This window comes from Tripterygium wilfordii, chromosome 20 (genome assembly GCF_013401445.1).
Source record: "Tripterygium wilfordii isolate XIE 37 chromosome 20, ASM1340144v1, whole genome shotgun sequence".
Taxonomy (NCBI): domain Eukaryota; kingdom Viridiplantae; phylum Streptophyta; class Magnoliopsida; order Celastrales; family Celastraceae; genus Tripterygium; species Tripterygium wilfordii.
Genome location: NC_052251.1, coordinates 8,706,207 through 8,721,470, shown reverse-complemented (window position 1 = coordinate 8,721,470; position 15,264 = coordinate 8,706,207). Strand labels below are relative to the sequence as shown.

The 15,264-nt window shown below is 36.5% G+C and overlaps 2 protein-coding genes and 1 long non-coding RNA gene across 5 annotated transcripts; 2 read left to right on the top strand and 1 right to left on the bottom strand.

Moving 5' to 3' along the window:
• Positions 1–1,482: 1,482 nt before the first annotated feature.
• LOC119986427 (homeobox-leucine zipper protein HAT5-like) lies at positions 1,483–3,479 on the top strand. Of its 2 annotated transcripts, XM_038830986.1 has the most exons (4): positions 1,818–1,959; positions 2,094–2,227; positions 2,309–2,700; positions 2,793–3,479. In XM_038830986.1, the coding sequence occupies exons 3-4, from the start codon at positions 2,320–2,322 to the stop codon at positions 3,246–3,248; spliced, it is 837 nt and encodes a 278-aa protein (XP_038686914.1). In that variant the 5' UTR covers positions 1,818–1,959; positions 2,094–2,227; positions 2,309–2,319; the 3' UTR covers positions 3,249–3,479. The 2 variants fall into 2 exon arrangements, with proteins under 2 accessions (XP_038686913.1, XP_038686914.1); XM_038830985.1 differs by lacking the exon at positions 2,094–2,227 and having other exon boundaries at positions 1,483–1,959; positions 2,793–3,475.
• A 6,781-nt stretch (positions 3,480–10,260) lies between these two features.
• On the top strand, positions 10,261–12,212 carry LOC119987095. Of its 2 annotated transcripts, none has more exons than XR_005465368.1 (2): positions 10,261–10,842; positions 11,829–12,212. It is a non-coding gene; the product is annotated as an uncharacterized LOC119987095 (long non-coding RNA). The 2 variants fall into 2 exon arrangements; XR_005465369.1 differs by having other exon boundaries at positions 10,263–10,842; positions 11,835–12,212.
• A 1,162-nt stretch (positions 12,213–13,374) lies between these two features.
• Positions 13,375–14,519, bottom strand: LOC119987094 ((-)-isopiperitenol/(-)-carveol dehydrogenase, mitochondrial-like). Its single transcript, XM_038831839.1, has one exon. The coding sequence runs from the start codon at positions 14,419–14,421 to the stop codon at positions 13,654–13,656; it is 768 nt and encodes a 255-aa protein (XP_038687767.1). The 5' UTR covers positions 14,422–14,519; the 3' UTR covers positions 13,375–13,653.
• Positions 14,520–15,264: the final 745 nt, after the last annotated feature.

Here is a 15,264-nt window from a genome sequence, read left to right as displayed (position 1 = left end):
ACATGAAGTTTGATCATGTTCATCTTGAGGGCGGGTGTTAGAGTATTAAACTGGACTCTGACAGAGCTTTTTGTGTGAAGCAATGCGAGAACGAATATGAATCACTGCTGGGCTTCTATCTTAGTTCACCTTCTAGTTGGGCTTCTCTTGGGCTTGGTATTGGGCCATTTTCTTCTCCTTTGTCTTATGTGCTTTTTCAAATTGTAATGGATATATTGATGTGACATGTTGCTGATTGCATTGCAACGGCTATATTCTTCTGTGTATATGTACACGAACTCGTTGCAATAATACTGCTGAGCAAGTTAACTTGTTCTTCACCTTCTTCCACCCCTTTTCTGTCTCTCTCTATCTTTCTGTCTTTTCTGCCTTGATACAAAAGCCTACATTCAATTATTTTCTCAAAATTAAAAGGTTTCTTACCTTAACAAAATTTTTTGTTCGGTCCCTTAAGAATAAATACTTACATAAAGAATCAGTAGACCTTAAATTTTCCTATTTCATTTCCTTGGTCTATCTTCGGCTTGCTTCATTATTCGATCCATTGCTATACTAGGGCAAAAGCCAACCGTCCAGTTAAAACAGATGGGCTGGATCATGGGCCCATTTCATGATCCTGGTCATGCTCATTGTTATTACCCCTGGCTCTGCACATATTCTCCCCTTGTAGACTTTGGATTCACCTCCAACTCCAATTATTTAGCAATTGGAGGGTGTCTAATTAGCCCAACAATTTTAAAAAATTCCATAAAAGTAACAAATACCAATATGTAGAATTATGAAACCGGAATATATTTTTTTCCTTTGAAAAAAATAAAAATAGATATAATAAATCTGAATTGTTTTAGGCCGTTAGAGATAAAATGTGTAACATATAATCTTTTGCTTTTCTTTATATCTCTTAAAAACAATATGTAACGGTGAAATTCGTTGTGGAGTTAAAATGGTTAATTGGAAGGGATCCGACCCTATAACCGTTGAGAATTATAGGATCGTACAATAATTATCGATAAAACCGAACCGATCGGTCGGTTATTTTCAAATTTTTTTACATATTTCTTTAAAAATTGACTGAAAAACTGATCGAAAATCGAAATAAACTTAAATAACCGACAATTTAATTCATGTAAAAAAAAATTTTTGACCCCTTTCACCCCTAACCAACTCAAACCAATTTGAAAAGATGATAAGGCGGGGCCGACCTTGATGTTGAGAATTGGCAATTGAGAGAGAGGAGACACGAGAGAGCAGAGCAAAGCAGGGCCAAGAAGTTATGGAGTGTGCAATGAGTCGGTGTCCGGCCCCTTTAATTTTGGAGCTCTTCATCTATCCACAGGTATACGGCTCGAAAGCGACTTGTTTGGAATTGATTCCTCTTGGTTTTCTGTTTGCGAGCGACTTCACTGTTTCCCCTATAACTTGGTCTCCAATTACAGACTGGAATGAATATAAAATGAACTGAATATATATATTGGACAAATCATGTGGTCCTCGCCCACAACAAGAACCTTATAATTCCCTTCCCAATCAGTTTATGCGAATACCCACAGAAAAGAAAGAGAACTAGGAGATCGATCGGTATTTGCTGGAGGTGCGGGAGAATACAGAGAAGAGAGAACTGAAACTGATTTTGGGTTGTCGTCTCTGAATTTTCTTTTCTTCTGAGTGATGGGTGAGAGCTGCCGGTGCTCCCACACTTCTCACATCACCCAAATCATCATCACCAGCTTTTTCCGCCATAAATCTTAGATCGTATGTCTGTATGATGGCAGCTTGAAAATCCCTTATCTTTTTTCAGCTGGTGGGTTTGATAGTAGATGGCGGCTGCCGGCGAAGGTGGTTGTGTTGGTGGTTCTCGTTCCGATCTGTCTGTTTTTATTACAACCAAAACTAAAAGGAGTCCCTGTCCTCCTCAGACTCTTGATGCCTTTTTCGTTTCTGCCCCTTCTCCTTTTCTTGGTATGCAAACACCCTTCTTCCTTCATACTGATTTTCAATCCATTTGTGATGCTGAATATGTTTATTGTGTGTGTGGATTCTTGTGTTTATCGAGATCGTGCCTTCTCATCTGATTGAACTAATTGATATAACAGTGAAACAGATTGTGAATATCTGCTCTGTGCCAATAACAGACTAAAGCTTGTATGAATAAGAAATCAATGAGAAAGATCTAGTTTACCCCGAGCAATCGCGGTGGATAGAGAAGTTCTTCCATCTTCGTAGCCATGTGAATTGCTGTTTTTCATGAATTTCCTTGTTGGGATTGGAACCAATGAACCCTTACTTATGCTATATAACTCTATTTCAGGCCCAAGATCCATGGTTAGCTTTCAAGATGTTCGAGAGAACAGATCCCCCAAGTCATTTTACAGTCCGTATGATTTTAGGGAAAATGGAGATGATGAATGGGACGAGTATTTTCATCAACCGGAAAAGAAGAGGCGGCTTAGTGTAGATCAAGTCCAGTTTCTAGAGAAAAGTTTCAATTTGGAGAACAAGCTTGAACCCGAAAGGAAAGTCCAGCTCGCAAAGGACCTTGGCTTGCAGCCTCGTCAGATTGCAATTTGGTTCCAAAACCGTCGCGCAAGGTGCAAGTCGAAACAGCTTGAGAAGGATTTTGATGCATTGCAAGATAGCTATAACAGCCTCAAGGCCGAGTATGACAACCTTCTAAACGCGAAGGATAAGCTAAAAGCCGAGGTATTCTCAATTTATAATTGACTGCTGCTGCTGTAAGCATGTAATTGTTGTTGTTGTTTTGAAATTTTCTCTTCATCTTTTGGCTCTCTTAGGTTAACAACCTCACAGGGAAGCTGCTTCTGAAAGAAAAATATATGGGTCATGCAGCAGAATCATCTGAATTGAATCCCTTATCTGAAGAGCCACCACAAAAGCCGATTTCCGATTTGGTTTCTGAGGGTGAAGTATCCAAAGTTTCAATTCCGGCCTTCACACATGAAGAGATTAGTTCAGCCAAAAGTGGCACATTTGATTCAGACAGCCCACATTACAATGATGGGATTCATTCTTCAGTCTTGGAGACTGGTGTTACATCAAATGTCTTCGAACCGGAGCAGTCGGATTTATCGCAGGATGAGGAAGAGAACTTTGGCAACAGCCTGTTGCCTCCTCCACACATCTTTCCAAAGCTCGAGGACATCGACTACTCCGACGACTCACCAGCAAATCCATGCAACTTTGGATTCCCTGTTGAAGATCATGCTGCCTTATGGTGCTGGTCTTACTGAGTAGTGTTTGGTATATATATATATATATATATATATCTGTACTACTGTATTGTCGCTCTTTCGAATAAAATGAACCGCATCGATCCCAATTCCAAATGTGGAGTTGGGTGTTGGTTGGAAATGGTGGTCTATGCCTCTTGTAATGTTGTTCTGTATTTTTCTACTAAGATCTTGTTTATCTGGATTGTTAATAAATAATAATCTCTCTTCTGTGGAAAGTTTTATTTGGAATGGTTCATGGCTATCTCATCTTCAAGCATAGTGTTGAACTAATGAACTTCTCTCAATGTGACCAGGGCCGTCTCCAGCATTTTGGAGGCCCTAGACAAGTTAAGAAAATGAGGCCTTCATCCCTCTAAATTTTTTTTTTTATAAATCTAAAATCCAACATATCTAGTAAATCCAAAATGCAATATAATTAGTTCTTGAATACACATAAATTATCACCAATATCCAATAAATTAAGCAACTCAAACTTATAAATTTATTACATCAAATGAAACCAAATAACACTAAACTAAATCTAAGAAGAAAAGGTTAATACTCTTCTAGCCTTTTGGTGTGCAAAATTGTCAATTAAATTGTTGTGATCAAGTTTAGCTGCCATTTTTTTCTCAATAGACAATATGGCCAAACCGTTCAATCTATCTTGTGACATAGTTGATCGGAGATAGTTTTTTATTCTTTGGCAAACTTTCACCAGTAGTCGCACTCTCAGTTAAATTCGGCGGCATATTTGTAGGTTTTACATACATATTCATAGATCCCGTGAAAGATTGTGTGAGTTTATCTTGTCTTTCTTTCTTCTTCCTCTTCGAACTTCCTTATTCGAATTTTCTTTTACTTGTCATGATTTCTCAATCACAAGCAAACCTAACAAAAAAAAAAGAAAAAAGGAAATTAGGGTTTAGAAAAACAAATAAGAATTTGCCAATTTCTAATTAAGTGTGTCAAAAGGCCCAAAACAATAGAAATATATAATAGGTGATTTACCGGTGACTTTCCTTCTCTTTCTATCTCCGACTCTCTCTCAAAACTCTCAAAACCTTTTTTCAATAAGACGAGTAGACGACAAACAACGGAACAGGTTCTCATATAGTCTTACTCTTTGGCATTTACTAGTGTTCTTTCAATTCTTTAATTCTTATTTTACAATTATGACCCTCACTTGTATGTTTGAATTTGATTTGTTACACGACAATCAAAGTTTTACGTCAATAAATTACATTTTTTAATTTTTATATATGTGATGGCGTGTCATTTTGTGTTTGGGCTAATAGGCTTGTTTTCTTAAATAGCAATATATATTAGAATATTTTTTCTTAATAAAAAGTGAGGCCCCTCTCATGAGAGGCCCTAGGCAATTGCCTTACCGGCCTCCCCCTGAAGACGACCCTGAATGTGACAACCAAGATGTAGGAAGGAATTTGAGATTGAAATTAGATGGGTGATGGGGATATCTGTTTCTGTATTTGGTGAAATCTCAGCACCTTGTGTTTTTTTTCTCTCCATTGAAGAGCTGTAATTGAAAGGCAATGTGGGGTGTTTGTTACTTAGCAAGTGGTGTTGGCCCAATGCCAACCGGAACAGGGCGCTCCATTGTATTGTTCCAATTTTAGTTTTAATTCTCTCTCAAAAATCATGTTAAATTATGATTTTTATTTTTGAAAATGCAATATTAGAGTTTAGGAGATAGGAATTAGTGTTTAGGGTTTAGAGTTTAAAAAAAAAAAATTTAAGGTTTAGAATTTAGAATTTTTTTGTTCAAAATCAACATTATGAATACCAAAATACTCAATGACACATTTTAATTCATGATTTAACATATTTTTAGAAAGAATTGAAACTAAAATTGGGGTAAGGAATTGGAGCCCCTCGTCCCACATTCCCATGCCAACCCATCTGTGACCGAAAATGTTATGAGTTCCACTGTTTTTTGTGTTAGGTATCTTAAATGTTGAGATGAATGTACATGATTCATGTACAATCATGGGCTCCATATACTCCACATGATTTTATGTCACATGATTCACATAAAATCATGTGCGTTTATCTTGACATTTGAAATGGTTGGAACACAGGAAAAGGGAGGGGAATAAAATAAAATGCATGGCAATCTTGGCATTGGTGAAGGTTGAGGGAGACATGACATGAGCACACACTCGCATTGGTGGTGAATGGTGATTAGCTAATTAAACAATGTGAAATAGAATAGTGGACCCAACTTTTTCTTTCTGGATACGGCACGATGGTTTCGGGACCTTTGGTAAGGTCCATTCATGGACAGCCGGGTGTCTGTCTTTTGCGAAACAGAGAGAGAAGAGCCAAGTGTGGTGCGCGAGAAAAAGACAAGCCACCACTAAAAATAAAATTAAGCAGCCCAGCTCTAATTCTAAATCAAATGTGGGACCCACTGATGTTCATGTACAATGCCCCGTGGCTTTTGATCCATCCATTGCGGGGTCAACACTAGCATTTTTTAAAATATATTTTAACCGAAAATGACTTGTAACCCATCAGTGTAGTAACTCATGAGAACTCAACAAATTTATTTCATTGATTTAATAAATGAAATACATTTATTTCACTCTTTTTTCCCAAAATTCGTTGTCCAAAATTTATTATTTTAATATAGATTCTATTGTTTTTTAAGGGATAATATAGAATTCATTGTTTTTGAAATTTCATTGAAAAAAAAATGGAATTAAGATTTACCCGATAGAACTCATCGACAGTGAATCTTGTTAGAACAAGCTTTATGAACTGATTCTGAATATGTAATTTTTTTTAAAAAAAATCTAACATGTATTTTGAGAGTTAAAAACGTTTTAAAATTTCGTTTAAGAGATTTTGACTCTGATGGACTATTAAACCGATAGGTTAGATGTGGTTTTCGTTTTAATATTTTTGTTTATATTGTGGATATATTCATGTGATTTGTTTAAGGAGGTGAGTGGGGGTTACCTTATTCCATTTATCACATCAACACCTTGTTGAATAAATGCCAAAAATAAATTCGCCACGTCAATTCTTAAAATGTGAAAATGAAAGGTGATTTTGAACACTTATCCAAACTACATCCTTCCTATAACAATGGCGTAAGGAGAATTTGTTCCAGATTTACATACATTGAATTAAGGGATAAGTATAAAAAATACTAAACTTATCTATTTTGTATGTTGGGCTAATCAATTCTTCGTCTTCAATTCTATTATAACAATACTGACGTAGCTGGAAAACATATGGCATGTATTTTTTTATTTTATGATTAGTGAAGTAGATAACATGTAGCATGGAATAATAAAATGATGACACGTTTCATAGATTTATTTATCATTTTAAAACTTATCATTTTAGATGTTGTGGAATTTTAAGATCAACCCTTATCATTTTATGTTCTTGTACTTTGAACAAATGGGTCAAACGAGCCACTTATTCACAACTATGAAAAAATGGAGAGAAATTGTCACAGAACTATTTATTCCCCGGTAAAATACCTAATATCTTATGAGGTTTTTATCCATAAGTACAAAACTTAAAAGTTATATTCCAACAAGGATAATTTGAAAAAACCTTTAGAAAAAATGATAAAGTCTAACAATTTACCAAAAATACCCTCCCTCCTTCTTCCTCCTCCTTTCTTCTTATTCCTCTTTCTTCTTCCTTGTGCCACCATATTGGAAGTTGATCGTCCGGACATCATTTTCGATAAACGAACTATCGAAATGAAGCTCTTGGTCAGTCTGATCAAAGCCCAGTCATCACCAATAGTAGAAAATCACTTGAGTAGCCGAAAAAGCTTCGTGAAATCACGATCACCATTTGAAAAGGAACTAGATTCGGCCAATACAGCCAGCACCGACGACCATCAACACATCCAATCAACTTCACAAACTAAGGCACATCACCTTTGAGGTTTTATTGCTTTTTCGAACTCTTTTTTTTTTCCATCTGAAATCGGATCTAAATCTGTAGATATTGTATCTGTTTCGTATATGATATTATATATGTTTTATATCTGTCAATATTATATATGTTTTGTATCTGTCAATATTCTTCTAAATCTAATATGAATATGCATCTTATATCTGTTTTGGATTTGTTATGATATGTTATCGATTTTGGTCATTTTGAAACTTCAAACAGATAACATTTTATTAAGAACAAATAACATTTTAACAAAACAGATAAAATTATGACAGATATCAAATTAATCGAAATAGATAACATATCATCTGTAGTTTGTAGATCTCACATCAGAACAAAAAACCATGAAAATCACCACAGAAACTGCCGAAAATAATGATGTGATGACAGATCGAAGGAAAACAACAAGATCTACAAGTCTCGTGATGAGTATGAGTAGATCTAGTTCGAAAACAACAAAAATCCAATTGAAAAATCACTAAAAAATGTCATAAAACTCTCAAAAAAACTTTCCAATGAGGGACTTATCCTTAATTTTCCCATTTTTTATCATACCATCAACAATAAAATGAAGCAAAATAGCCCCAACATTTTAACCAAAATAGTTGTAAAAAGTTTAAAACCAAAAAACTTTAATCTAATATCTTTCCATCCCATCTCTTATATCAATTTTGTTGCCAATCATAATAATGCATAAACATTCATTCGGTCCTAGTGGCCAACAAAGTGCTTGAACTTGATCTAGCAACAATTGCTCCCATTAAAAATTCATTTTCTATTGCTGCATCAAAATTGATAATCACTTTTGGATGAGATTGACCCAAACACCAATTTGCACAGGTGCTTGATTGACCAAGTATCACATGTTCATTGGTCACCTTTCGAATCTGGTCAGCAAATTTGTCAATCTTTAAGCACTCACCCATATGCATCTTTTCATTTCGAATCTTCCACAACATATCAAGTATCAATAACTCGATCAAAATAATTGCAAACACTAGAATTAATGGTGCTAGCCCGCTGCTTTCTTTTATAGTCTTATGAACCATTGAGAACCATAAGGACTCTATAGAGTATGAGTGAATCTCGAGTTTGATCGTCAGATCGTACGATCTTAGGTAATCAAAACTATTCGAATCACTGTAAAATCTCAAAATTGATAAGATCTATCGATCTTACCTTATGATCATACCCGATCTTACCGATTTTACCAATCTTAACCTTAATAGACTTATGAACTCATGGGCTTATGGGTTGTGGTCTACTAATCATGTGCTTATGTTTTAATCATAGTTTTTGTTGAAAAATTGGTTCTAATCTATTAACATGATATAATCTTGCATAATTATTGTGTTTGCTTTTCATAACTCTTTGGAAGTCTTAAAAATTTATAATTTTATGAAATATTAACATGTTTATAAATAAATAATAATCATATTTTTGATTTTTTTTATTACCTATAAACTATAGTATATTATATCATGTTATTTATTTATTTTGGAATGCCAGCATGCCCTTGAAATAGTGTTCATCATATGGTTTGTGACGAAAATGTCCGCTGCATTGACTGGTTCATGGGCAAGCATGTATCGGTGTAATAAAAAGCCTTATTGGAGGCATCCATGGAAGAGGGTGGCATATAGGCTTGTTTGGTGTGTAGAGATAGGGGCGGTGTAGAACAGTGAGACAGATTGGTTTACGTGACCGCGCGCGTTAAGAAGTCGAAGCTTGTTTACAAGTTCGTCCTCCGCGAGACTCAAGCCATAAGGTCCAGTAGAAGTGTCGGAGCTGAAGTTTCGAAAGAAAGTACACAAACCACTTGTAACGAAACTCACCATTGTTTTTCTCGTTGAAAATGGGTGGGGCGGGAAGATCCAATAACTATAAAAAGAAATAGTCAAACCTAAGTCAATATCACTTGGGGTATATTTAAAAAAAATTGACCTTATCAACCGTGCCAAACTTAGAGGTGGGAAACGGGCCTCCAAGCCTTTATGAGCTGGGCCGGCACGACCCATTGACCAAGGTCAATATGTCGTTCTCGGCCTGGCCCATTACTTTTTCATGGGCCGGGTAGGGTTTGTGGCCCACCAGGCCCCACTTGATCAGTCCCAATTTTAAAATTTTTCAAAATTTTTTATATTTATGTAGGGGAATAATTATCACATGAGAATCGCTATTTGCATACATCTTTGGAGTACTCAATACACACACAATTTTTTAAAAAGATTTAAATTTACCTAAATATCTTTATATGGAATTACCTTAAAACCTATCTAATTCTTACACACATATTTGTTCTCAATACAATTAAATTGAATTAAACTTTGTAACTCCAATTATTTTAATTAAATTTATTATGCAAATAATCATCATCTCCTCCATCTTCTCCCATCCTCTCCCGGCCTTCTATCTTCTCCTATTCTCTAATCTTCTCACAGCATCACACATTCACAATTCCTGGAAAAGCTGGCCTTGGAAGCAAACAGGTCAAAAAGCAAGGGCAATTCTACGTTTTCCTTGCTAAGTTATTTACTACATAAGTCATTTGTACTCCTATCCTTCCCGTAAGCGAAAGAATTGGAATGAAAGACTTCATTATTATTACAAGAAAGTTGAAAAAATTCTTCAGAATTTCACTTTGAAAGAAAGACCATCACACTCACAAGCTATTCAGGAGTCTTTCCACTCTTACTCTCCTATTTACAGTCCTGGCCATGTATTTAGAGTCACGGTCATGTTCGTACAAGCAAGACACTATGAGGAAAAGGATTTCTTTTGAATTCTCAAATCTAACAGTATACATTATTTTTTTCTTTTGAAAAAAAAGGAGTAGATGGGTAAGGCAGTGGCTTAATCATCTTCACTGATATCATAAGAGGTAGCTATGCACAACAGAGTATCGTGATAAAGGAAAGGAGAGCTGAGATATTTTAAGAGTCTGTTTGGTTTGATTGTTTTCTAAGTGTTTTCTATTTTCCTTTTCTAGAAAACAAAAAATATTTTGAAAACGCGTTTGGAATATGGAAAACAAGGAAATAGAAAATACTGGAAATAGAAAATGGCTTAAAAATAGAAAATGAAAAAAATACGTTTTCTAACTTTTGAAAACACGGGACTTCGTCGTCGTTCCTCATTGAAATCCAGAATCGATTTAGTGATAGCACTCTCCCTCCCTAAACCCTCTCCTTCTATCTCTCTGCAACCTAATTCCTCCAAAACGCCATGGTAGTTTCCTCCAAGGTTGGTAGCTGTCTGGCTGATGTACGGAACGAAGTTGTCGAATTGTAATATCCCTAGGGTACTAAGGAATTCTTGACCGCTCTCTTGCTCTTCATTTTTTGAATCGAATCGCAACACACAAACAAACAAACACAAATCCTTAATTTCTTTGTAGTGCAGATTTTCTGTTCGTTTTTTAGGGGTAGTGATTGGTGATTTGGGGAGGGGTTGGTGAGGGGTACATCGGGAAGAAATGGCGCAAAGTCCGGTTCCGGCACCGTTTTTGACGAAGACGTATGAGTTGGTGGATGATCTGAGCCGAAGACGTGTTTCGTGGAAAGAGAGCGGTACAACTTTCGTGGTGTGGAAGAACGCCGATTTCGGGAGGGATTTACTCCCTCAAGCACAACAACTTCTCAGCTTTGTCTGCCAACTCAACACCTATGTAAGTACTCCATACTCTTTCTCTCCCCGATTCCATTGTTTTTGATAATCTGCTTAGCTTTTCAAGTTATGAATGGTGCTTGGATACATAGAATTATAGAAATGGTGGTCTCTTAGTATGAAATTTTGATTGTATCTAAATTAAAACCAATTGGACCTGGCCACCTAGCAAACAGTATAAAAATTGATCTACTCACAGAGTTTGCACAACAACCAAATTTTGTTTGCCATGCCAATGTATGAATGCAGACCTTTTGCATTGTCCTAGTTGTTTTTAATTAGCTGCTCGTTCCAAGAAGGATGAGGTTTCAAATAGCCCAGCATTGGCTAAAAAAATGTGTATAATACAAAGGAAAAGGGTTCCGGTTTGAATAAGGAGAGGAGCACTGGTTAGCTAAAAAGAATGTGCATAATACAAGGCAAAAGGGTTCTGATTTGAATAAAGAGAGGAGCACTGGAAAGTCTTTCTGTGTTGTTCTGAATTTCATGTTTTTTTTTTTTTTCTGTCTTTATGTTCCCTAATTAGAGATGAACAAATATTTATATCTCAATACCTTAGAGGACTTACAATTATCTTCAAACTTGCGTTGTTGAATATTAAATGGATATGGGAATTCTACTACCGTGCATCAACTCAACAATTTTTTGCTCTGGTTAGTTTTGTCAGGTGATGGATATTCTGCTTGTTTTAATAATGATGCAAATGGTAAGAGTGGCTTACACTTTGATTGTTAGGTTTGTTAGGCAAAGAGAAACCCCAGGTTGGGTTGGGTGTTAGAGAAATCCACTTTTTGATTACCATAAATTAAGTTTGGTTTACACAGTGCATTCTGTAATGTGTAAATAAAACCTAAATGGTCTACACAGTCCAATATTTGCTGAGATTGTCACTTTTTGATTGGATGATGAATGTCAATTTTTTAACTATACATTGTTTATTTGTTGGGTATGAGTGATAATGGGATCTGCTTGTTGTGTTGCTGCAAGAGATAGAATGAGAAAGAAAATGAGCTTGGCTAGGTATCCATGGAGTAGACCTAACATAAATACTAGTTCTCTTTGAGTGGAAGTGGCACTAGGGTTGGACAAGTTGATGTTGCAGAATTTCGACCAAAGCTCCAAGCTATGATGACACTACAAAAGGAACTTGAACTCCTTCAATGACAAAAGACTGCTTCCAAAGAAGTTACTTTATCAGCCAAAGAAAGCTAGCTCATAGCACTTTTTTTTTTGATATGATTCAGATATTATTTTATGCTCCATGGATTCCAATTTTAGGTATCATGAATTCTAATTTGGTGTTGTATTTCTAATCAGCAAGACTTCCAATGGAAGTGTGGTTGTTATTGAGTGTTCTTGATCTCTTCCTTTCTTTTTTCTATTTTATGTTTTATAAAACAGTTTTCTATTATTCAAACCAAACATGTTTTTCGTTCTTTTATTTTTTAGAAAATAAAAACAGAAAACAGGAAATGAAAAATGAAAAATGAAAATAGAAATAGAAAACAAAAAACAAACCAAACGCACTCTTAGTATTCCAAAATTTATGTAATTAACATGTTTTAAAGGGTAATTTGGAAAACTCAATGCGGGTATTGAAGAAAAATTTGAGATCTGATAAGTAGATGTGTGTATTGAGTCCAAGTAAATTAGCAAATAGCGACTCCCTTATCACATTGGACCTCTGCATTTGAGGTTCGGGCCACCTGTGGACCCTGCCCGCCCGGTCCACTTTACAGCTCTAGCTAAGCTGGGTGTCATCCCCAATTTGTACAATAAAAGAAAGGAATATTTATTGCAGATTATTAAGACTCCCAAGTCAAATTTGGAGTGACTTTACAGTTTACATCCCATTTTCTCTCCTCTTTTTTTTTTTACCCTATGTTTTTGCATTACATTTCCTTCTAGTGTAGCCTTCTGATTCATCATAGAGTCCATGAAGCAAGTAGAGATATGAGACAATATAGAAAAGCATAGTCCTTGGAAGTCCATTCGCACGTACAGAAATGAAGATAGACAGACAGTAGTACTGCTACACCCAATAATGCAAAAAACTACAAGAGAAACCGATTGGAACATCTCTTTTGATGAACCATCTCGCAAATTATGGTAATGGAAACACCGTCATGAACACCCAAATAAGAGCATGAAGCGAGCTTACAACCGAGCAAGAAGGCTCAGGATTAAGGAAGCCCAAAAGGCTGGTTCGAGCAAAGAGGCTGGCCCAGTTCTTGCTGACCCCAGTACAGAAGTGGTGAGTGGTGACTAACGAATTGGCATTAATGACACATAATAAAAAGCCGGTTATTATGTAATGGAGAGGAGATCAAGGAGTGAAGAAGCCTATCATTGCTGGAGTAATGGAAGCTGAAATCAAGGAAGGGTGATTAGCTTTATTATGGGTTGACTATTGCATTATTATCCTATTTATTAGTATGCATTATTAGCCATATGTCTTGGCTACAATAAAGGGATTTACATCCTTAAAAGTAGGGAGAGACGTTGTTAAGTGGACTATTTATAGAGATTATATATCACGTAAGCCTATGGGCAACCATTATCATTATCAATTGAAAACGAGATTTATTCTCTCACTATCCGAGTTATTTCATCTTGTATTGAGGTGGTTAACTCAACCTAGTAGAACTGAGAATTCATCACAATTCACGCCCAAAAAACTTGACCTCACAACCTCCTGTTTGAGCTAAGAGTTGGTGCCAACGACCCCGTTATTATTTTACTAGCACACCGAATAATACAAAAACTAAAAGAGAAACCGATCGGAGCATATCTGTTGACGAGTCAACCAGCATTAATTAAACCCACCATCTACAACCAAATTCTGTCCAGTGAAAAACTCAGAATCCTCACAAGCAAGAAACAACACTGCATCCGCTACATGCTTCACTTTTAACGAGCCTCTCAAGCAAAACCTTGGCTCCATATTTTTCTCCGTCTCTTCGATGCCCTTCCCAAGCAAATTGCACAGCATCGGAGTCGCCACCGGCCCTGGAGACACACAGTTTACGCGTATACCATACTCACCAAGTTGCATACTAGCAGACCTCACTAGCCCCAGCACAGCATGCTTGGACATAGTATAGTCAGTAGACTTGTCAGTACCAATTGTTGCCACTATACTCGCAGTGCAAATGATGCTCCCTCCTATATTCCCGTCCACCATGGCACGCGCCGCGTGCTTCATGCACGCTGCCGTGCCTTGCACGTTAATTGCAAAGAGTTTTGTGCAGGCGGCCACGTCAAAGTCCAGAACGCCTTGATTGAATTGGCTCAGCACGCCTGCGTTGCAGAACATGATATCTAAGCGTCCGTAGGTTTGGATTGTGGTCTCAATTAGGGATTTGACTTGCTGCTCGTCGGTCACGTCGCAGTGGATGAATGCACAACGGTGAGGACCTATTGATTTGACGAGATTTCGACCCTTTTCGTCTTGGATGTCTGCGATAACTATGCGTGCACCATGATCGGCGAAGAGAGATGCCGTGGCCTCACCGATTCCACTTGCTCCGCCAGTGACAATGGCTACCTTGTCCTGAAGCTTCTCTTTGGTGTCTGCCATTTGAGAAGGTTAGCAGGTTTTCGTATTGGACTATGCTGATATGTGGCTTATAAAAGGAAGAAGGTGTGAGGCTGCTGACAAGTCACATCGATCCATTTGATTCCATGACAAAAGCTTCTTGTCAACACTCTTGGGAATAAACTATAAACAACTACAATTTGACACCAAAGTCCAAGCTTTGGCCGGACAACATCTTATAAATCTTGCAAATCAATGGGAACTTGGAAGGCGAAATAAACAATGAAGCATTGAAAAGTCCAAGGAGCGGACCCATGGTGAAGTGGACGGGCCCTGTATATACAAGAAGACATATCTCATTATTTCCCCCATTGAATTCAAGCTTTGCACCCAATGAATTTTTAAAAATTACAACGGTTAAAACTCTTTTACCTCTTTCAAATAATTGGTCATCTTCTATTTTATACTCATTTTTTATATTCATTATTTACTCTTTCAAAAACACTAGTATCTTTAAACCAATAGCGTGAGTATGTAAAATACAGGATTAGAGGTTGCATTATAATCTCTAATTTATTTTTTAATAGGAAATATAGGTTTAGTTTCAAGGACACCCCGTCAAAACGTTTCAATCCCCTAATCCATCCAATCCAACTCATAGGGACCACTTTTGATAAATAAATATGTAATATTTTATTATTTGACACTATCATTAGTGATTATATTCCTACCAAACAAATAACCCAAAAAAAATTTTCAAGGACACTACTCCCACTACTTATTTATGCCCTAAATGAGTTCAAATCCTAAGTCCACCCGATACACTACGATAGTACAGATTGATTGACTAATTCACAACTAAGTCAATATTAACTTAGAATCCAA

Bases quoted from the DNA above. Each gene is read 5' to 3' on its own strand.
- LOC119986427 (XM_038830985.1), top strand. From the start codon at position 1,818: ATGGCGGCTGCCGGCGAAGGTGGTTGTGTTGGTGGTTCTCGTTCCGAT. The intron at 1,960-2,308 runs GTATGCAAACAC...ACTCTATTTCAG, and splicing joins TGCCCCTTCTCCTTTTCTTG to GCCCAAGATCCATGGTTAGC. The intron at 2,701-2,792 runs GTATTCTCAATT...TGGCTCTCTTAG, and splicing joins AGGATAAGCTAAAAGCCGAG to GTTAACAACCTCACAGGGAA.
- LOC119987094 (XM_038831839.1), bottom strand. From the start codon at position 14,421: ATGGCAGACACCAAAGAGAAGCTTCAGGACAAGGTAGCCATTGTCACT.